At 38.4% G+C, this 24527-nt stretch overlaps 1 protein-coding gene across 2 annotated transcripts in view; it reads right to left on the reverse strand.

Annotated features, from left to right (window-relative positions):
* SYBU (syntabulin) overlaps positions 1 to 24527 on the reverse strand; it is a 127652-nt gene that overhangs the window by 38499 nt on the left and 64626 nt on the right. For both annotated transcript variants that reach the window (XM_003408440.4, XM_064268006.1), the window contains exon 4: positions 14988 to 15185. In XM_003408440.4, coding sequence (XP_003408488.1) covers positions 14988 to 15185 — 198 coding nt within the window. The remainder of the gene's footprint in view (positions 1 to 14987; positions 15186 to 24527) is intronic.

The raw sequence follows: 24527 nt of genomic DNA on the forward strand, positions 1-24527 counted from the left end.
ACAACCAAAAACCTCATGGGATTTGGCTTCTTGGTTTGGAGGTTTAGGATCATGGGTTCAAGGGACATCCCAGTTAACTGGCCTAATAAAATGTTTAATGTTTCTCTGCTACCTCTTTCGTTGCACAGTGGCTGGGGTCTTAAAAGCTTGTAAGCAGCCATACAAGACACAACAACTGGTCTCTAGTTACCTGGGATAACAGAGGAAAAAGGAGGGCCAGGAATAGGGGGAGGAAAAGCAATATGTGGCTAATTGCCTCCATGAACAACTAACTGCCTCCTCTGCCATGAGACCAGAAGAAGCAGATGATGCCTGGTTACCATTACTGAACATTTTGATCAAAGAATCTTGATCAAAAGGGGGAAAATGAAGAATAAAATTTCAAATTCTCATGGACTCAAGACTTCCTGGAGCCATGAAGGTTGGATGAACTTCGGAAACTATTGTCCTGAGATAATCTTTAAATTTTAAACCAAAAATATCCCCTGAAGTCTTCTTAAAACCAAACAATAGTTTAGCTTAACTAGTAAAAAATGTCTGCCTTGACCATTATGTTCTTTTAAAAACTATCTATACGGGATCAAATTGACAACAGCAACTTGAAAGATCAGATAGGAACCTCAGGGGGCAGTGAGTTTATGTTAATGGGAAAAGAGTAACTCAGAAAAGGAGGGTGAGAATGTCTGCACAACTTGAAGGATGTAATGAGTGCCACTAAACGGTACATGTAGAAACTGTTGAACTGGTGTATGTTTTGCTGTGTATATTCTCAACAGCGACAACAAAATAAAATAAAAAAACAAACAAAAAATTGAGCCATAACATCAACAGACTGTCCTTGGCCTGAATGCACATGAGTACAGAAAAGAAAAGAATTCACAATCTAGCATAAAGTGCTATGCTTAATCTTGTGTACTGATATAAAAACAAATCCCTCCTCTACCTGTTTAATACGTTTCGGTTTTTGTTTAAGACGGCTAGATTCCAGCCATCTACTATGGGCAGTCTAAAAAATCTTCATTTTACACAATTTTAAAGTTATTGAACTAGATTGGGGGTTATCATCTGTATAATCTTTTTTTTTTTTTTTTTTTGTCTCTAGTAATGAGTTTTAACACCCTAGGCATTAATCATTTGCTCAGCAGATGAAAAGTGCTTAGGATGACTCAGGTGTTTTACAACACTGGAAACCCAACCCTTATGCTGTTGGAATGTACAGTAAAGACGAAATATTAGATCAAGTCAGATAATAAAAACAAAAAACTTCCTCATCCCTCTTTTAGGGACATGAAGAGTTTCAGAAGTTCTACTAGATGCCATGTGAGAAGAGTGAATTAAAACTGGTCAGAGAGATGTGCTCTAAATAATTTTCATAATGAACTGGCAGGCAAAGGTACTCCCTTCCCTAATCACGAGTGGGCTCTCTCTTGATAATAAATACTCGCATCTCAGACTACACAGAGGCCCACTGCAAACTATGTGCGTGCCAGTTAGCATTAATTGTGGCTGTGCTCATCTATTCCCCTTGCAGGCCACTGGGGAAGACCGGGCTTTGCACTTACAAATGCAACATGAGACGCTCAGACTTAGATGAGCATTCTAAAATGGAAGGATCAGTGCTCAATCCTTCCTGTTTCAGCTTCAAATTACACAAATAGACTCAAAAATGACAAGTGTATTTTATATATGTATATATATATATATATACACACACACGTATCTGTGCGTGTGCGTGTGTATTTTTAAAAGTTTAGTTATAGACTCTACACTCAGAATATCTGAAAGGCGAGATGAAAACTTGTTTTTAGGCTACATTTTAATCCTACTACAACTAACTCTGCATACACACAAAAAGAGCATATCCTCTGTGATCCCATATAATTATCTACTTACTGTGACTAATACTACTTACTCAGAAGGTAAGCTCCGTGGACTTTCATGGCAAACACTACCTCTCTGCAAACCGCCTCCCACCACAGGCTGGGGTATGCCTTTTGCAGAAATACAGTGTGGGCAGCTCATCTCTGGTGGAGTACAGTCTCTGAGTGGGGTATCCATGGAGACCGAGCCTCCTGCATGTGCAGGGCAAGGAAGTTACTCTGGCGGGCACCATAGCAACAGGAGGCAGAGGCGAAGCCAGCCTATCAGGGAAGAGCATGGAAGCTTCTCCCTGGTGACTGCAGCATTTCAAATGAAACCAACTGCCCTCATGAATGGATACAAAACCTTTGAAGGAATACCAAATTTGTCAAATAGAAGTAAATACCTACATAGCAGTCAAGGATATAATCCTTGACAATGTTGAAGCAAAATACTTAACATCTTTCCACAAAGGGAAAAGAAGAAATTAAATCAAAACCCCACACATTCTAAATTCAACGGCAAGCGTGTGATATTCAGAGAAAAATGCTTGGTGTACTCCACAATTCCAGCTATTTAAATATGAAAGGCACTCCACAGCACTGCCTGGGAGAGAGAAACAGGGGACACTGGTTGTTCTGAAGAGACAAAATGGAATCCAGGGCTCTTGGGGACAACGGTTGGCATATTCCTTCCAAAGAGGAGTTGGTTCAGAGTAAACAGGTTTATTAAGCGCTCCCCTCAAGCCCTCTTGGAAACCCTGGTGGAGTAGTGGTTAAGTGCTACAGCTGCTAACCAAAGGGTCGGCAGTTTGAATCCGCCAGGCGCTCCTTGGAAACTCTGTGGGGCAGTTCTACCCTGTCCCATAGGGTCGCTATGAGTCGGAATTGACTTGACGGCACTGGATTTGGTTTTTGTTTGGTTTTTAAAGCCCTCTTTTGGAAGCCCTTTTTTGGAAGCCCTGGTGGCGTAGTGGTTAAGAGCTATGGCTGCTAACCAAAAGGCTGGCAGTTCGAATCCACCAGGCACTCCTTGGAAACCCTATGGGACAGTTCTACTCTGGTATGAGTCAGAAGTGACTCAATGGCAACAGGGTTTTAAAGCCTCTTTTATGTCAGAATAACTATTACTAAGGAGACATCTGTGATGAGATAGAATCCACGCAGATGAGATGGTGAGTGAACGTTCAAATGCTTTAAAGATGTGCTTTGTAAACTTCCCTCATTTCTCATCTTACAACAATAATGACAGTGATTATTTATGAAGGATACACTGCATGCGAGGCAAACACTCACAGAAGCATGGCCTCCTGTCAAATGCTGCTGCTAATTTTTGCAAAGATCCAGGTTGTGCATGTTCAGTGCTCAGTACAGTTTAGTTTTTATGTGATGCATATACTCTGCTATCCACCTAACATCTTTCTAAAAGCAACCTGAAAAGGCTAAGAATTCATTATTCCCCTCATATTAGATGAAAAAGAAAAACGTCCTTTCATCACAAAACAAACTCCTCCTTACAGCTTACTCCTCTTCCCCCAGACCACAATCATCTTTCAAAAAAAGAAGAAAACTCCTTATATTAGAACCCTTCCAGTCTGACAGAGACTGGAGGAACCCCCAAAACTACGGCCCCCAGGCACGCTGTTAACCCAGAACTGAAACCATTCCTGAAGCCCACTCTTCAGACAAAGATTAGACTGAACTATAAAACAAAAAATAATAACTCATGATGAATGTGCTTCTTAGTTACATCAGATACATGAGACCAAATGGGCAGCTCCTGTCCAAAAGCAAGAGGAGAAGGCAGGAAGGGACAGTAACTGGTTGAATGGACACAGGGAACCCCTGGTTGGAAAGGGGGAGTGTGCTGTCACATTGTGGGGAGTGCAACTAATGCCACAAAACAGTACGTATATATATTTTTGTATGAGAAATTAACTTGAGATGTAAACTTTTATCTAAAGCACAATTAAAAAAAGACAGAGAGGAGAGGAAAACAAAACAAACAAAAAAAGAAGACCTCTAACACTCCTTATTATAGATCTCCTTGTTAATTACCTTCTTTGAACAAAAAGAGTCATTTGAAAAAGACACATTAGTCTGAATTGACCTCAATCAGTGCTAATTCTGGCTGCCTTCAGAGGTCAACTGATGGGATTGTTTAAAACAGATTTAAAAACCAATTTTGTAATTATTCCTGTGATACAACTCCTCTAGCTTTTAGAAATCACTTTAAACAACATGGGCAGTGACCAAGTCATAAAACTCACAAAAATCAAAAGTATCCCTTGGTATCTGAACTCGAGAGCTTAGTTATGGATAGCTACAGATCCTCATACATATCTACACAAAAGCCCAGCTTCCCCACGCTTGTGACAGCCTGCGAGTGGCCCACTAATCTTCATTTTCCCCTTCTTCTATAATAACAGGTGGCCACTTGACTAAAGTGTATTGGGTTTTAATTGGAAATGACCACTTCTGGGTCCTGACCTTAAAACAACTGGGTGAGGGTCCCTTCCTTTTGAGTGGTAGATGACAGCCAACCTGGACCCACAGGGGAAGCCCAGTGCTAAGATAGCTTGGCTGCCAACTAGCCCAGATTATCTAAATACCTATGTGCTGTTTTGCAGGAGACAAAAAAATTTCTTTCTTTTTTTTTTCTTTAACGTATCCTGTTCACATGCTTGTTTATCATTCATCTCCCCATCTCCGTGAGAAAAGGCATCTTGTCTGGCTTTTCAATCCTCTGTCCTTAAGGCCTGGAACAATGAGTTGGCACATAATAAACAATAAATACTACTGAAGGATAAGAGTTAGTAAATATACAGCTGGAATTCAGATGTAAGTATAGCTGAAAGCTCTTTTTGACTACATAGAACAGCGAGGTTCCCTCTCCTTTAGAATCCTACACAGCGATCACCTTCCTGCAATGCCACAAACATTCCATCTGTGCACCTTGGACTGTAAACCCATTGCAGCCACGTTCCTGAAGCATCACCACACCAAACCCTGGCCTGCATTCACTAGCTTACTGCTACCCTTATCTGGTATCAGGTGCAGGCTTAGGTTGTAGAAGATTTTAACTCACTGAATTACCCAAATGGCCATATTACATTGGCTCGACATGTAACTTTTTGAATTATAACCTTACATCCTGAAAGCAACACCCAGAGTAGAGACTAAAAGTACATCAAAATGACACACAACAAATTATACCAACAAAGAAGACAGTAAAATCAGGGTATGTATTCCTTGGGCTCTTTCCCTGCCAGGCCCAGGGTAGAAGTAGCTCAAAGCTACGGCCATCACCAGGTCTCTCACCATTCCTGTCGGATCCCCTTAACCATGCCCATACTCTGCAGACACTCTTTTTATTGAACTTGCCTTAATTATGGGGGAAAAAAAGTACGAAATAGTTCACCTAAAGCACATATCTGCAAGATTTACAACTCCTGGTTTATAAGTTTGTGTGTAAAAGGAAATTCCAGGTTTATTTCCCTGATGCTGATAGTTGCTAAATATGTCCAAAGGCGGGTGCATAGTTTGCTGGAGCTTTGGCTATGTACCAGAGACCTATAACACTTGGTTCTCAACATTTAGTAAGAGCACTTAGTAAGCATTTGGCAGGCCCCCAAATCGGTGGCTAAGAACACTAAACATGTAGTAAATCCTAGTAGGCCCGGGATTTGGATGACAGGTACCTTTGGGAAGAGGAGGATTATGAATTCACTAATTCTTAGGGAAAAAATCATTGAAGGATGAATTGACACCACTGCATTGACTGGGCTCATCATCAAAGCACAGATGGCAGAACAGCAAGAGAGCAGATACATTACCCTGCTGTAAAGAAACACTCAGGCCACTCGTTACATGTAAGCTTGTTTTTACTGGTTTGGTCCCTGTTGGGAAGATGTGATAAACTATAAAATGGTCTACCAGAAAACATTCTCTGCTGTATCCTGGGTGAACATTCTTTCTCTCAGGCTGAGAGAAAGTTTCAGAGATCCATTTGTGAAAAAATGAAAACATTCTTGCTTAAGTTGACAAAGTAATGATCTTTGTTTAAGAAAGTATGCATGCACACCCACTTGCAGATATAGGTTTGGTTGTGGATAATTCTACATAGGTAATTGTAGGTGTTGCATGTATATTAATATAGACAATAGAGCACACAAGGGCATAGTCATGGAAGCTTCTTAGACATAACCAAATACCTCACAGCACGAAGTTCCTAGGCTTGATGGCGAAAGACCATAGACTCCAAGGACATCTATGTCAATTGGCACAACATAGTTCATAAAGACAATGTTTTCCATCTCACGTTGGTAAGTAGTGGTCTGGGGCCTTAAAAGCTTGTAAGCAGCTATCCAAGATACAACTATAGGTTGCTTTCTTACTGGAGCAAAGGAGAGTGAAGAAAAACCAAGACTCAAGGGATTGAAAACCAAAGACTCACACACCACGCGAACCACAGCCTACATGACCCTGAGATCAGAAGAACTAGATGTTGCCCGGCTACCACTACTGACTGTTCTGACTGGGATCACAACAGAGGGTCCCAGACAGAGAATGAGAGAAATGTAGATCAAAAAAATCAAACTCACAAAAAAGACCTGACTTACTGGTCTGACAGAGACTGGAGGAAACCCCGAGTCTATGGCCCTAAGACACCCTTCTGACTAAGAACTGAAGCCTGGAGACCACCTTTCAGCCAAACAACAGACATGCCCATAAAATAAACAATAGCACTTGAGAGGAACACGTCTCTTAGAACAATCAACTATAGGAGATCAAAAGGACAACATTTGCCCAAAAGCAAAGACGAGAAGGCAGGAAGGGGTAGAAAAACTGGAGGAAAGGAAAAGGGAATCCAGGAGGGAAATGGAGAGAGTGCTGACACATTGTGGGGAATGCAACTAATGTCATGGAACAATTAACGTACAAACTACAGAATGGGAAACTAATTTGCTCTGTAATTTTTGACCTAAAGTAGAATAAAAAAATTAAAAAATAAAACAAAGATTCCTCTCATAAAAGAAGAAAAAGCATGTATTACATGCAGAGCAGCACATAACACATTTTGAGAAGTACAGCAAGGACTGGTGTATACTTGAGTGGAAAACACTGACAGCCTCAGCATCCTTTGGATGTTCACCTCTTTGTGGTTTATTTTACTGATCTGCATCCAAACAGCCTTACACATTCAACTTTCTGTATTTCATTGATATTACTAACAAAATCAGCAACAGCCACCACAGTCTACATATGGACTATACTGGCTAATGCATAAGAATTAATAAGAATTTTTAGGGCACCATAAATATAAACAAAAAATAATTTCTGTCTTATATCAACATATTTTTCCCAAGTGTCACACTCCCTTACTGTAATTAAAATTATTCCTTTGAAGGCAGACCTTACAATTAGCACAGAGGTTAAGTGTTAACAGCCAGACTATCCTGTTTAAAATCCATTTACAAGCTGTGTGACCTTGGATGAGTTACTTAACCTCTCTGTGCCTTTAGTGCCCAATCTGTAAAATGGGGGATGACGATAGCCTTATCTCAGAATGACGTTAGGATTAAATGAGTAATGTTCTTGAAATTATTCCTAGGACAGTCAGTGCCCAAGAAATATTAAAAAAAACAAGGTATTAGCTAAAAAAAATTTTTTTAATCCAATTCGAGGGTATTACACAAGTCCAAAATAACATCTAGTACATCCTTCCAGATATTTTGACAAGCTTTCAGTATCAGAAATAGATTATAGCCTACATTTGATTCTGGACTTGGCTGCTAGAAGACCTTTGATTGTAACTGTGAGCTATTTGAAAAATACTGCCTTGCCAAGGAATGTAGAAACTTTCCACATAACCTAAATCTTCTCTTTTAGCACTAGAATTTTAGTTCTTTTCTACTCTATGGAAATATTTCTAAAATGCTTAAAACATTTTTCTGCCTTCATCCACATCATTTTCTGCCAACCCCACCATCACAATGACTTGGTCTGCTTTATAACATCAATCACTGCACCAAGCGCTACAGAGCATTTAAAGCTGGTAATGGCCTAAAACACTTAAACGGTCTCCAGACTGCAGTGCTTTTTTGTGGTCTTCTGTCTATTCTTCCATATTTCCCCATCTCTCTCCTCATTGTCAAGCCATGAGCTGTCAGCACATGTACCTGTCAGTGTTCCACGCTAACATAATATGCTAGAATTTTGTTTAAAATAAACACAAACAAGCTCTGTGTGATTGTTTTATGAGTGTTCCTATAAAAATCTGTGACATCTATTTTCAAAGCTACAAACGACCACCACTAACATTTAGGGAAGAGTTGTTTTGTGCAAGCTCCAACATTAGGCACTTTGAACGCATTAGTCTGTTTGACCTTCACAACAAGCCATTTTACAGATGGTGAACACAAGACTCCAAGAAGATAACAAGTTACAAAGTGGTCGTATGATGAAGATACAAACCTAGCATGTCTGACTGCAGAGTCTTGTGGTCAGAAAGGCTTCTCCCACCACTACCACCAGTTGCCATTGACTTGATTATGACTCATGGTGACCCCAAGTGTGTCAGTGTAGAACTGTGCTTCATAGGGTTTTCAATGGCTGATCTTTGGGAAGCAGATTGCCAGGCCTTTCTTCTGAGGCACCTCTGGGTAGACTTGAACTTCCAACCTGCACTACCCAGGGACTTCTCCCTCCCTACTTTTTTCCAAGACACGACACGTGGGGTAACTTGGGGAGAAGCGGTGTTAAGACCAAGTTCTCAACCGTTCTCTATTGCTGCTGTGTGGTGCCCTCGAGTTGGCTCTGACTCATAGAGGCCCTATGTACAACAGAACAAAACACTGCCCGGTCCCACGCCAGTAGCTCAAACTATTAGAAGAATGTCCTCCTCTAGTTGCCTACCTTTATTTTATTTCACAGAACTAACTTTGAAGTGAAAGTGATGCTTGTGATAAGAACAAGAACACCTGTAGGCCTTCGGCTGTGTGTGAAAAAATTCTCTATTAAGGCAACCAGTGCTGATTAATCACTAACCTAGTTGATGCCTTCTGAGTTTTCTAGCAAATGCCCCTGAATGTGGGAATTTTTTATTTTTTAAGTAACAGATCTGTTATTGTTGTGAGGTTATTATAGTTCAGCTCTACCAGGTCTCCAATTTCAATAGCCTGAGTGGTGTCTGATGACAAGGGAATACTCACTTAGGGTGAATGCTAATGAGATACAATGGCATCTTTCAAATACAGATTTCAACATTTCAGTTTCTAAGTGTGAATTTCTTTTAAATTATAGTGATCTAACCATTTGCCTTTCACCTTTCTCTTAATTGACTCAAGTGTTTTTTTCCTTTCATATTTCCTAATTAGCTGTTTAAATTGTGTAACTCTTCCCTCCCCCAACTATCCAACTAGCTTAGCTTTGTGGAGAAACTACCTCTATTTGAAAAACAATGACACTGGGTCTTTTTCTTCCCTGGATTAAGATACTCCCCAAGTAGTAAATCAAGCATTTGAGGAGGCTGTAGAATGTGATTTATTGTACTGGAGCAGTAATCCAATTAGGCCTTTCATTTCTGGGTAAAAACAATCTCATCGTGAAACTTTCTGCAAACTAAATAAAGGAGCAGCATCTGGAAGGAGGAAGGCTACCATCCCAACTCACTGCCACTGAGTCAATTCTAACTCCTGGTGACCCCGCAGGACAGAGCAGAACTGCCCCAAGGGTTTCCAAGGCTGAAATCTTTATGGAAGCAGACTGCCATCTCTCTCTCTCATGGAATGACTGGTGGATTCAAAGCGCCAACCTTTTGGTCAGCAACCAAGCACTTAGGCCTTCATTCCTTCTCTTCTTATCTGTCCACACTTACTAAACAGTACTCTGCCTTAAATTACAAACTCCTAGAACCTTTTTTTTAGAACCAGGGAAGACACAGAGACCATTTTTTGGTCCATCTTTCCCTGGTGTCTCTTTGCAAAACAAAATTCCTTGCACCAAGCAGACACTCTATTTCTCATTCAAGTATTTATGGAACACCTGCTTTATGTCACCTGGGGTCACTATGAGTTGAAATCTACTCGAGGGCACCTAAAAACAACACAACTTTAAGGCAACACGGCATTCTGCTCTGGAGATTCAGCCTTGAGCGTTTGCTGAATTGGCTTGTAGATTAAAGGAAAACACAAATGCATTATCCAACTGGACTGTAGAAATGTTTTCTTTTTCTCATTGGTAGAGATTCTTAATTAAATCTGCATAGGCATTAAGGTGTAGGAGCCAAAATGACAGAAGGCTCACTGCCTGTGAGAAGTTCCAGAACCAGTTCCCACCTGCAAGAAGGAAGAGCTTTCACGCAGTGCGTGCTACAATGCCCAGTTGGACAGGTGCAGGCTTGCCCAGCTCATCTTTTCACGTCCTTCCCAGCATCCTGTGACTATTTTTTCCCTTCACATTTTCTAATTAGTTGTTTAAATTGTGTAATTCTCCCCTGCCCCCCAACTCGAACTTGAGGCTGAGTTTTCTAGCAAATGCCTCGAATCGAACATTCAAACTTGAGCTCTTTACCTTAAAGGAGCATTTAAATAACTCCTTTCTGAAGTGTATGTCACTGTTCTAGAATCTAGAACAACGAACCTAAAATTAAATGGGCTTAAGTTATTTAATATTTAAGAGCCCCTGAGCAACTATATAAGAGCCACTAATTGCTTGCTATTTTAATAAACTGGTATTGGTTTTAATGAGTTGATTTATTTTAAAAAGTAGAGCACGCATCATGAGCTGAAGATCAGTTTTGGATGAAGGCGAAGTGTTCACTCGGGGCTATGGGGGAGGCAGAACATTTTGACCTGAGAATAGTACCTTCTATGGTTTAACAGATTATGTCTCTGCATTTTATTAATGTTGGAGTCATCCTGGGGCCTCACTTTCAGGACTTCCTCTCTTCATATTTATGAGCCTGGCAGGTTTTTTCTGCTGAAAGTTCAGAGAACTATAGGTCACAGTGCAGATCTTCCTCAAATACAAAGAGATTACTATACAGAATTGGGTCCCATTCAAAAGCTTCAGCAACTTTTTCAGTGATGACGTTAGTTATTTTAGGCAACTAAAAAATAAACTTTACAGATCCTTTAGAGGTTGGTTGAAAGCAAATAAATAAATAAATAGATCATCAGCTAAGGACTACTTAGGTTTTACCGATGGCTAATCAAAAAAATCAAACCCATTGCCATCAAGTCTATTGCAACTCATAGCGACCCTACAGGACAGAGTAGAACTGCCCCACAGAGTTTCCAAGGAGCGCCTGGTGGATTTCAACTACCAGTCTTTTTGGTTAGCAGCCGTAGCACTTAACCACTACGCCACCAGGGTTTCCTTTACTTATGCCTGTGAGCAATTAAAGCAGAAGCAGTTGAAAAAAGCAAGAATTTCGGGCTCTCTCTCTGGCCAAGGGTCATTAGCCTAGGATAAATAAACCCTAAAAAGGATCTATAAAACCTCTGAAATAGTACGCCATATTCAGGGCACATGAAAAATTTTCTGGAGTATGTATCCACAGCCTTCATGATTCTCAAAGGATCCATCAATCAAAACAGCATTAAGAACAACAGTTCTTGTTTTTTCTTTTCTTTCTTTTTTTTGTCTGCAATTTCTTCATAAAGACCAGAGGCCATAAACATTCTCAGTAAGACAAGTGGCTGATCTCTAGCAAGTGAATACCCTTCTGCTGGATGAGGGACTTACTCAGTGTGAATTCTGAATGTACATAGCGTGGTTTTAAAAGTCTTGTTTTAACAGATGGTTGTTACTATGATAACTCCTGAAACAAGGAAGAGCATGATAACATTAACCCCCATTTAAACTTGCTTTGTTCTTGCTACACCATACTTGTCTCCTGTTTTGCTATATGTTTCCTTGTATTGCCATTGCTTAAAATGTTTTTGGATTGAGGTAGGGGGAAATAACAAAATTTAAATAATTTCAGGTTGCATTCAAATCCTATAATAGCTTCACAATGAAATCTACTTTTTCTTTGCAACCCACAAAGCTGACATTCTTTCCTGCATCATTTTATCTTCTCCAACCCATAGGCTACCTTTGCTTTTGAGGTCAACATATGTTGACTGAGCCCCTGCTATGCCCCTAGACCCTGTGAATACAAAAAGAATGGTAATAAGTTCTTGCTATTAAACTTACATCTCATATGTTGGAGAAGCAAATTCCACTAATAATTACTCCCAGGATAAAAGACAATTGAGGACATTTCTCCAAAGAAGTCATACAAATGGCCAATAAGCACATGAAAAAATGCTCATCATCAGCCCCTAGAGAAATGTAAATCAAAACCACATGGGCTATCACTTTACACCCTCTATCACGGTTATAATAAAACACACATATAATAACAAATGTTGGTGAGGATATGGAGCAATTGGAACCCTCACGCATTGCTGGTAGGAATGTAAAATGGTGCAGCTCCTTCAGAAAAATTTGGCAGTTCCTCAAAAAGTTACACATAGAATTATCATATGACCCAGCAATTTCCTGGCCCTGGTGGCATAGTGGTTAACAGCCCAACTGCTAACCAAAAGGTAGACAGTTGGAATTCACCAACCGCTCCTTGGACACCCTATGGGGCAGTTCTACTCTGTCCTATAGGGTTGCTGTGAGTCAGAATCAACTCGATAGCAACGGGCTTAATTCCTAAAAGAACTGAGAAAATCTTGTACATAAATATTTGTAGCAGCATTATTCATAGAAAAAAAAATTTTTTTCTATGAATTATTCATAGCAGCCAAAAAATGGAAACCCAAATGTTTATCAAGTGATGAATGAACAAAATGTGGTGTGTGTATATACATATATATATACACACACACACACAAAGGAGTATTATTCAGTCACAAAAGGAATGAAGTACCGATCCATGCTACAAAATTGATGAACCTAGAAAATAATATGCTAAGGGAAAGAAGCCGGACACAAAAGGCCACAAATTGTATGATTCCATTGATATAAGATGTCCACAATAGGCAAATCTACAGAGAAAGAAAGTGGTTTAGTGGTTGCTAGAGTTGGGGGAAAAGAGGAGTGACTGCTATGGGATATAGGGTTTCTTTCTGGGTTTATGAAATGTTCTGAAATTAGATAGTGGTGATAGTTGCACACCTTTTGAAAACAATAAAAACTCCTGAACCGTACTCTATGAAAGGGGGAATTTTATGGTATGTGAATTAATACCTCAACAACAACAACAGAAAGACAACTGAGGTAGGGAGGGAGGGTGGGCAGGCAATTTTTGTCCTTGGGTATGCAAGGTAATGGTTTTATTTCTTGGCTACAATTACATGACATTTGTGACGGATTGAATTGTGTCCCCAAAAAATATGTGTACCAATTTGGCTAGGCCAGGATTCCTAGTACTGTATGATTGTCAACCATTTTGTCATTTGATGTGGTTTTCCTATGTGTGGTAAATCCTACCTCTATGATGCTAATGAGGTGGGACAGGTGGCAGTTATGTTAATAAGGCAGGACTCAATCAACAAGATTAGATTGTGTCTTGAGTCAATCTCTTTTGAGATAGAAAAGAGAGAACTGAGTAGAGAGACAAGGGGGCCTCATACCACCAAGAAAGCAGTGGCAGGAGCAGAGTGCATCCTTTGGACCTGTGATTCCTGAAAGGAGAAGCTCCTAGTCCAGGGGATGGTTGACGAGAAAGACCTTCCTCCGGAGTCTACAGAGAGACAAAGCCTTCCCCTTGAGCTGATGCCCTGAATTTGGAATTCCAGCCTAGGTTTGTTTTCTTTAATACTATGAGAAAATAAATTTCTTTTTGTTAAAGCCATCCACTTATGGTATTTCTGTTATAGCAGCCCTAGATAACTAAGACAATATTCTTTAACTCATTCCCTCTTTCCTAAGTATTCAGGGTATCCAACACCCTTTTTGAAATTCCCATCCTTTCTCTTTAATATGTTGCGTTTGTGTATCACTCCCTTTTTCATATTATTCCATAGTGATGACTATTAACAAGTTCTTCATGGCTAACATTTATCAAGTGCCATTAGGAAATAGGGAATTTCTTTTTCACACGGTTTAAGTTTTGCTCTGAAGTTAAAGAACATTCATTTGGTTGACAGTATGTATGTCAGTTATTCATGAAGAACGAAAGCAGTCAGAGATGCTAGCATCTAATGGAAGAGGACACAAGACCACACCTTATCTACATCAAAATAAAGCCATCTTTAATCTTTAGCTCCTTGCACAATAATGTCATCACCAAACAAAAATCAGAAGATAAATGTAAAGAATGAGAGTTCAGGTAAGTCATTAATCTGTTTTTTCAGGCTCATAAATATGTACAGTAAGTAAAAGTGAATGTTAAAGAAAAGACTACAGTACAGAGATTGTCTTTCAATGCCAAAGCCCATGTGCTTTTACTTTAATGTTATAACTCTGACTAAAACTATATTTGTTCATATGCCGTATACATTTCTGAGATAAAAAACAACAAATTTCTGAGATACATATTGCAAATCCTGAGAAATGACCCTTTCTGATGTTCATGGTATCTTATCCATTGAAATAATTATCTCCATTTCATCTCATAAGTTTGAATATTTTATAAGTACTGAACTTCTATATAAATATATATGTATATACATGTGACATAATATTCATATTTAAATACTTAAAAACAAATAAAATAACTATGTTAGCAGGTATGCCCAACTCTATAGATCTGTATCAAGACAACCTCTTATTTTCATAATTTGTGGTCATTTTAAATGGTACCAAGAATTTTTTTAGTACAGTTTAATCTAGGCTTATTTATATGGTTTAAATGTCTATTAAATCATCCAGTTTAAATTTATTCATCTTTGCTCCTTCTATGTCACTTTACTTATTCAATAACTAACAACCACTACAGAAAATATACCACTCTTTTCTTCACCTCCTTTAAAAAAAAAAAAGAAACCCAACTAAAACAAATATGATGTTTTGGGTATAGCACAGCATGACTGTTCCCTGAATTGATATACTGGTGCTTTGTCTCAAATGTGAAATCACTCCAGTCATATTGCTCTGATAAAAATGTAACAAAGTAAGTACACTTACCTGGCTTTACAAGGCCTGACTTTGGCTCCTTCTTGTACCGAGTTGACTGGATGCTTCCCTCACCAACCATGCCAATTGTGCATTTCTTTCTGGTAAAGTCTTCATCACTTCCAGGGCAAAAGCCAACTGGGCTGTTTCCAGTATCTGAGGGCGTCTTCACGGGAGATACTGACTGGCTACTAGGACAGCCTGTGTCATCTATAAGACAGGAAACAGAAAGTATTTAATGATGATGAGGATATCAATTATGGCAAAGAGAAGCCATGCGGTGTGCCATATGCGCACGCACACACGTACGCACAAACACACGCACTCCATTTATAAGGCCCCGGTTAACTGCTGTGGATGCCTCTCTTTTTATGACTTTGCTTTTACTTTTTCTGTATTTTGGCCACTCATGTTAACAGAAAATATCAACTATCATAAAACTTATTTTAAAAACTTGTAAGCTTTTTGGATCACAAATATTTTTGTAACATTCATGTCTGCTTTAACACTTACATAGTATAATTTTGGATCTTAATTGTCCACAGATTTTTGATGGAGTTAGTAATAAAAATTTCACCAGAGCACCTCAGGATCATTGGTGTGAACCCTTCAAAGTTGTTTACGTTAAGAAAAAAAGTTACTTGAATATTACTGACCACACCCAGTTTTTGATCATTTGGGCCATTAATTGGTTTAATAGAGTTTGACAGATAATATAACTGGTTTAGGGGTTCAAGAAAGCAGAAAGAAGTGGCTTTATCATACATATCCAATCAAAAATATATCACTGTGTGGAGTGAACTGGTGCAAAAAAAATGATACTCAAATTCCAAACGCCCCTTATCTTTCAATTTACAGACCATTGCAGCAGTCGTTGTAAGTTAATATGCATGACATGAAGTGATCTGGGTATATGCTTATTAAGCAAACAGAAAAGTTCTACTGATGACTCCTATAAATGCTTTCCATATTTATTAAATATTTATGATGATTGGCTAATTCACTTATACTTTGATGAGGAGAATGAGATGGAAATGTAAAACCAAATCAATATTACTTAAAAGTATGTCTACCCAGACCAATGGAAACCCTGGTAGTGTAGTGGTTAAAGAGCTATGGCTGCTAACCAAAGGGTCGGCAGTTCAAATCCACCAGGCGATCCTTATAAACCCTATGGGACAGTTCTACCCTGTCCTATAGGGTCACTAGGAACCGGAATCGACTTGACGGCAATGGGTTTTACCCAGACCAATCCATTAATGGTAAATATTCATTACGAAATAATTCTTTATCATACAGAAGTATTTGGATGCCAGAGTTACTTCAGTGAATCTACCTTCAGATTTTATATATGTTTCGACTAACCAAAAAAAAAAAAAAATCAATTTATTAATTTTCATAATTGTGTAAATTATGGCATGTGTTCACATGCAATTTTACACAAAAGCAACCTAGAGGCTCAGCATCTGTATTACTCCTTTTACTTTTTAGGTATCGAATATAAAAGCTTGCTTTGGGCTACCCATTAACAAATTTTTATTAAGGACTTACAGGTGAAAGAGGGAATGGAAGTTAAGCTCTGCATGTGACTAACCTACGGTCTTTGCTCCCCAAAGCTTTTAATTCAAAAGACATGCAGCCAATGGCTTTAGTTTTTTATGTGTAAAAATACATTTATAATGATTAATTTACTAAAAATGTTGGTATTGTCATTTCAATATGAAAGTGTTGGTTCTTTATTCTTAACTTTACAGGTACCATATCTGAAATCATTTATTCTGAAACAGGGGTTTCTATACCCAATGATAAGCCTGAGGATTATGTACATTTTCAAAATGGTTACTTATTTTATAAAACTGTAGTTTTCAAACTATGCTCATTACAGAAAATGAAAGAAACTATCTCAACTTCAATCAAAGCAACTGCTTTTATATTTTTATGTATTAAACTTCTGTTTTAGGTTCTCTTTAAACAAAGAGTTATGAGGCCACAAGTTTTAAAACCATTGTTACGAAGCAATTTTTTAAAAAGTTCACGACACTTTTTAAATGATCTGCAGAGACTGCTATATTTTATTTATGAAAAAAAACTGAGAAACAAGATTAATTAAGTGCCTTCTGTGTACAAAGTTTTGCCTAGAAGCATCCACTACAGCTCAAAAAAATCAAAGAAATTCATATACGTGAACTCACCTTCACAAAAGTTTACTGTTGTTTTTAATAGAACAGCTGTATAAAAATGTTATTTTGCTCTCAATTGTCAAGATGGACTTATTACTTTGTCCATAATTGCTGAAAATATTCCACCCACCATTTTGTATACCCTATTTTGCATAAGCCAGTGATTCCCTTTCCTTTGTGTACCTCTGTTATCTATTTCAAAAGACCCTGAAGATGTAGAAATGCTTGCATAAGGCTACATGATTCATTTTTCCTACAAGCTGTATACTTTTACTTTGTACCTGAATAATTAATTCTAAAATAGCTGAATAATTTTTCAACCCCCTGCTTGTGGTAGTAGAGAAATATTAAGTGGTTCTCAGTCTTTCAGATTTCATAGACCAATAAGCTTTCAAAATAAATTACGCAAGGGCATTATCATTATGAAAACACATGGTTATCATCAGGCACATTTTACATGTGACCTGCCACCAAAAATGAAAAAAATATATATGCATACAAAGACATGCACATATATAATCTTACACACAAGATATATATGTTACATATATAGTACATATATATGTAACTTGTATGTTGTAAAATACCTCAAAAATATTGTTTCTTAAATTGAATAAATTTTGAGAAATTCCTGAAAAATTTTGTAGTGCGTATGAAAACTTACCACCTTGCCTCCCTTTCCCTTCCCTATCCCCCATTTATAACGTGAACTGGTATTACTCTATGTACCTGGGTTTGAGAACACTGAACACTGGTAAAACAGCAAACTGAAAGAAAAGACAATTTTCTCTCTCATCAAAAACTTAATTTGAAGAAGACTTCGGGTATCCTAGATCTTGTTCACATAAGAATTTAACATATTATGTACACATTTGCTACTAACTAAGGTATAATACTTTGAAGCAGGTTATAATACTTTGAACAGATACAGTGTGTAGCCTCTTCAAAGAATAACCCCTTGTGAATCACCTGGAAAAATTTTCTTACTGGAGATCAACTACAACCTGACTCAACCTATCAAATCATGAGAAAATGTGCTGTCTAAGATAGCATTTCTTCCTAAAGATTCTTAAATCTAAAGAGTGAAAACCATAGTATATTATTAGATATCATTTTTCAAAAAATTAAATGGAGAATAAAATACATTTTGTTTAATTCTACTAATTGGACAAAAAGAATGAATAAAGACAGAACTTTTAGAAGCATTATATTTTTATGAAAATTAAAGGAACTAAAATAATTTGCCATCTATCAAAGGCTATCTTAAAACTCTGTAACAAAGACAGAAATAGAACTAGTCCTTAAGAAAATATACTGTCACAATGAAGATGACTAGAATCCATCTAAAAAAGAATTGCCATTGTTTCACTTTTGACCTTTATTACCATTTTATTATGAAATATCCCAGTTCCTGGAAAAAAGGGAACTCAGCACTATATGAAATGATTGATTCCTCTTGGTTTCCTTTTCTGACTTTGGGACATATTAGTATAAAGGATATCAACAGTCTGTTTCTTGAAATTAATGGTGTTGTTCACGCCTGTTGCCTTTGCTGCTACTTAAAATGTGCTATGTTCTTTCTGAGCTCATGAAGAAACTATGTTCTGAATTACAGAATGTTGAGAACCCTTCTTGGCTGCTACTGTTCATCTATTTCATGGGTTACTGCCCCTGCCTTTCTCCTGACATTTGCATGTTTCATGCTTCAACCCAAAGAAATCTAAGCTCCTCAAAGGCACAAAGCTGCTAATTACACAGAATGGATTCTAGCACTTTGACAAGGCTCAACAGGTCTGCACATGGCCTTAGGAGAGCCTCTCATTCTTGATGCTTATCCCAAAGCAGGTAAATTCAGATGAATGAAGTCTAATCACTCAAAATTACTTATGGCCTTTAAAAGCACTTCCTCAGGAGCCAATTCCATACATTAATTCTTTCGAAAGAGAGATGGCCCAAGTAAATAAAAATCCATGCTTTGGATTCTCCACACTAAAAAGGCATTTTGTTGGAAACTCAAAGACCCAAAGGACAAAATTCAACAACTTTCAGTATTGTAAGATTATACTTCAAACAAGCTAAAAGAAAAGGAAATGTGTTTTGTTTGATTCTACTACCATTTTGCTAGTGTTAAATAAGAAAGAATATGTAATGCCATGTTTTTAGCACTAGTAATTCCAAGGATTAAATGCTAGTGTCTGGTTAAAGCTCAGGAACTGAAATTATTTAGAGTGGTGGCAGTGTGGGGAAGGCAGCTGCAATTTTACACCTGCCATATTATTTATAGCCAGTAAATCCGGTATCTTCTCTGAATGGGAATTCCAGAACAATTAATTGTGCTATGAAGAACCTGTACATAGATCAAGAGGCAGTTGTTTGGACAGAAAAAGGAGATGCTGAGTGGTTTAAAGTCAGGAAAGGTGTGTGTCAGGGTTGTATCCTTTCACCATACCTATTCAATCTATAGGGTCGCTATGAGTCAGAACTGACTCAACGGTACTGGGTTTTTTGGGGTTTATTCAATCTGTATGCTGAGCAAATAATCCGAGAAGCTGGCCTATATGAAGAACGTGGCATCAGGATTGGAGGAAGACTCATTAAAAACCTGTGATATGCAGATGACACAACCTTGCTTGCTGAAAGTGAAGAAGACTTGAAGCACTTACTGACGAAGATCAAAGACCACAGCCTTCAGTATGAATTACACCTTAACATAAAGAAAACAAAAACCCTCACAACTGGACCAATAAGCAACATCATGATAAATGGAGAAAAGATTGAAGCTGTCAAGGATTTCATCTTACTTGGATTCACAATCAACACCCATGAAAGCAGCAGTCAAGAATCAAGACACATTGCACTGGGCAAATCTGCTGCAAAGGACCCCTTTAAAGAGTTGAAAAGCAAAGATGTCACCTTGAGGACTAAGGTGCACCTGACCCAAGCCAAGGTATTTTCAATCACATCATACGCATTCGAAAGCTGGACAATGAATAAGGAAGACTGAAGAAGAATTGATGCCTTTGAATTGTGGTGTTGGCGAAGAATATTGAATATAGCATGGACTGCCAAAAGAACGAACAAATTTGTCTTGGAAGAAGTGCAACCAGAACGCTCCTTAGAAGCAAGGATGGCAAAACTGCATCTTACAAACTTTAGACAAGTCAGGAGGGATCAATTCCTGGAGAAGGACATCATGCTTGGTAAAGTACAGGGTCAGCGGAAAAGAGGAAGACCTTCAATGAGATGGACTGACACGGTGGCTGCAACAATGGGCTCAAGCATAACAATGATTGTGAGCATTGCACAAGACCAGGCAGTGTTTTGTTCTGTGGTACATAGGGTCGCTATCAGTCGGAACTGACTCAATGTCACCTAACAACAAACAACAAATCTCTAGGGGCGGGGCATGAGAAGATGAGTACCTAAATACTTACAGAGCTTTTTACTGCATTTGAATCAGCACATCAACTAGTGCTCACGGAAACATCTCTTAACTGTCTAGTATTGTGCTTACATTGAGAGGGAAGCCATAGAAATGTTAAGACAGGATCTTTCATTGATTAAACAGATATATACTAAAAACCAAAAAAAAAAACAACTGCTGTTGAGTCGATACCGACTCATAGCGACCCTACAGGACAGAGTAGAGCTGCCGCATTGAGTGTCCAAGCAGAGCCTGGTGGATTCAAACTGCCGACCTCTGGTTTGCAGCCGTAGCTCTTAACCACTTCGCCACCAAGGTTTCTGAAACATATACTAAGTCCTACTATATGTCAGGTACTGAATCAGCCCACAGGCACTGTACCCAGTCCCTGTCCCAAGAAAGCTTATAAATACACCAAATGGAGTTGGATAAATATGATTTACAATGCATAGTCCCTGTAAACTGTGCAAACCTGTCAAAGTAGATACATACCCAAGGATATCTGTGAGTTACTAGAGCTCGGGACATTTCCTTGTTTTGTCTAATGGGACTCACCTAACAAAGCGATCTAGCTTTGGAAAGAGCAGAGCCATTAGTAATTTTCCTACTACAGAGAGCACACTTTACATTCTGCAAAGTAAGGACTCAGCAAAGGCAACAGCTTCACATGCCAGGGAGTCAGGTCACCTGTGGCACCATGTAACACTGAAGAAGTGGCTGTCTGTTCAACAAGTTTTGTTTAGAGCTTCTTATTCTTCTTCTTTAAAAAAAAAAACAAGTTCATGACCACTGTTGAAGGTAATACTCCTTTCCAAAATTCTATGTCAAATACCCTTACTTCACATTTACTCCGAGATTCTAAGAATGGCGAAGCCAAGCTGATGTCCTCTGATTGCTCATGGGCCAAGCATGATGTTTCCACAGACTGTCCACAATCACAAGTCAGCTGCTCTAGTGACCGCTACAGTCAGGATTCTAGGTTCTAAGCAACACAAACGGATGCTGACTAACTTAAAAGCAGGAAAAGAAACGACTAATGGTGGAACGGGAGGAACCAAGAATGACACAGCAGCCCAGCTGAGAAAGATCTGAGGATGATAGTTCTCCCTTGGTCTTACTGTCAAGTATTAACCCATTAGGCCCATTGCTGTAGAGTTGATTCTGACTCATAGGCTAGAGCAGAATGGCCCCATGGGTTTCCAAGGAGCGGCTGGTGGATTTGAACTGCTGATCTTTTGGTTAGCAGCCAAACTCTTAACCACTGTGACACCAGGGCTCCTGTCAAAAATTAGTCCTCAAAAAATGTCAGTGTTTCCTATCTTGCTATATTAGCAGCAATAGTAGTATCACTGAGAATTCTTAACAGTAATAATAGTTAATATTTATTGAGTACTTACTATATACTAGAGACAAGAGTGCTTTATACATATCAATTCCCTAAATTATTAGCATACTGCTGGGGATGGCAAGGTTCCCTCCTCATTGGTTCCCTTTAACCTGCCTATACTTTTTTTTTTATATACTTTTATAAATCTCTTTATTAAACTGCTTCAATTAAACCTATGTCTACTGTTTCCTGCTACTACCTGGACTGCTAAATCTACCCTGCAGAATCCACAGATTTATAAACACACTATTTAGAATTCTAGCTCTTATAAGTTATGTTAGTGTAAAATAATTATGAATGAAAAATATTTCTAATATGACAACTGGAAGGACTGTGTTTATGGGCAGGAAATGACAGAAATCCTGAATGATTTAGCAACAAAGTGTGGGATGTTTCAAATTTCCAGAGAAATGCCTGAGAAAAGTAAGAACATTTCAGTGATTTTGCCGTAAGGGAAGCTTTGCTCCAAGGCTTCAGAAAGAGGGTGTGAATGACCGCTTGTCTCTTGGAGAGGGAGGAGTTTCTTTTAAAAGACACATACACACCAGCTCTTACACAGCAGAGTTTTATGTTTTTGTCTCTATTATTCATGAACAGTATAAATTTATTAAAAAAAAAAAAAAAGACCATTTTACATTTTACGCCGTGTGTAGACTAGATTGTTGTTGTTAGTTGCCCTTAAGTTGACTCCAGCTCATGGTGACTCCATGTGCGCAGAGTAGAACTGCTCCATAGAGTTTTCAAGGCTGTGATCTTTCAGAGGCAGATTGCCAGGCATGTCTTCCAAGGTGGGTTAGAGCCACCAACCTTTCAGCTAGTAGTTGAGTGCTTAACTGTTTGAGCCACCTAGGGTTTCCTTGGGTTAAATTAAGGGCTGGCAAACTATGGCCTGCAGGCCTAATTTGCCTGCTGGTGTTTTTGTAAATAATATATTACTGGACCACAGCCATGCCCAATCTTTTACATATTGTCTATGGCTGCCTTCAAGTTATAATGGCAGAATTGAATAATTGCTACAGAGGCTGACTGGCCCACAAAGCTGAAAATATTTACTATCTGGTCCTTTACAGAAAAAGTTTGTTGACCCCTGGGTTAAATGACACCATGAGGAAGCAAACACACAGTTTTGAGGCAACTGGGGCTATTTTAATATTATCTATCACACCAAGGAACCATGCTAATTGTGTTAGTAATAAAAATGGCACTGTGATTATGTAAGAAAATTTCCACCATTTTTAGAAATCCATGCTGAAGTACATAGGTGGACAAGAAATGACATGGTGTCCGAAGGTCTGCTCTAAAATGCTTCAGCAGAGGGAAAAAAAAAAAAAAATGAAGGGACAGATGAAGCAAATACATCAAATCTTGCTATTATTTAACTAGATAATGTGGATAATAAGCATATGGGGGTTCATTACACTATTCTTTTCCTCTTGAGAATGTTTAAAAAGTTCCAAAATATCCCATTTAATTTCTCATAAACGTTATTTTAAATGGTACCTGTTTAAAATAGAAATGAGCACAGCATTAAAAAAAAAAAAATTCTTATAGAATATTTTGGGTTTCCAATTTTATACTATTATTAAAATTGTTTTAATAACAGTTTTTACACATCAATCTTTGGTCAAATATTTGATTATCTCACAGATGTACCTCTAGAAGTGAAATGACTAGGCCTCCAAGAAGTTTGGGACAATTTACATTTTTATTAAATTCCCAGCAGTATTGAATACTTTTTTTTTGCATTTTTGCAAAATTAATAATGCACATTTATTTTTTATATTTCATTTTGCAGTTCTTTATTAGTGAGGGCAAAAGTCTTTCATATATTCATTGGCTTTTTTAGTTATTCTATGAATTGTCTATATTCTTTGACAATTTTTCCATCAAAGTTTTAGGGCTTTCTTACTGATTTTTAAGAAATCTTTATATGTGAAAGGTGTTAACTCTGTCATATTTCACCTAGTTTGTTGTTTGCTTTTAATTTTTTTACATTTAATACTTTATTTCTAGTTCTCGAACCTCTCAAAAAAAATTTTTTTAATTAACTTTTATTGAGCTTCAAGTGAACATTTACAATTCAAGGCAGTCTGTCACATTTAAGTTTACATACATCTTACTCCGTACTCCCACTTGCTCTCCCCCTAATGAGTCAGCCCTTCCAGTCTCTCCTTTCGTGACAATTTTGCCAGCTTCCCACTCTCTCTATCCTCCCATCCCCCCTCCAGACAGGAGATGCCAACACAGTCTCAAGTGTCCACCTGATATTATTAGCTCACTCTTCATCAGCATCTCTCTCCCACCCACTGTCCAGTCCCTTTCATGTCTGATGAATTGTCTTCAGGGATGGTTCCCGTCCTGTGCCAACAGAAGGTTTGGGGACCATGGCCGCCGGGATTCCTCTGGTCTCAGTCAGACCATTAAGTATGGTCTTTTTATGAGAGTTTGGGGTCTGCATCCCACTGATCTCCTGCTCCCTCAGGGGTTCTCTGTTGTGTTCCCTGTCAGGGCAGTCATCGATTGTGGCCAGGCACCAACTAGTTCTTCTGGTCTCAGGATGA

The sequence above is a fragment of the Loxodonta africana genome, chromosome 14 (assembly GCF_030014295.1).
Source record: "Loxodonta africana isolate mLoxAfr1 chromosome 14, mLoxAfr1.hap2, whole genome shotgun sequence".
NCBI classification, from domain to species: Eukaryota; Metazoa; Chordata; class Mammalia; order Proboscidea; family Elephantidae; genus Loxodonta; species Loxodonta africana.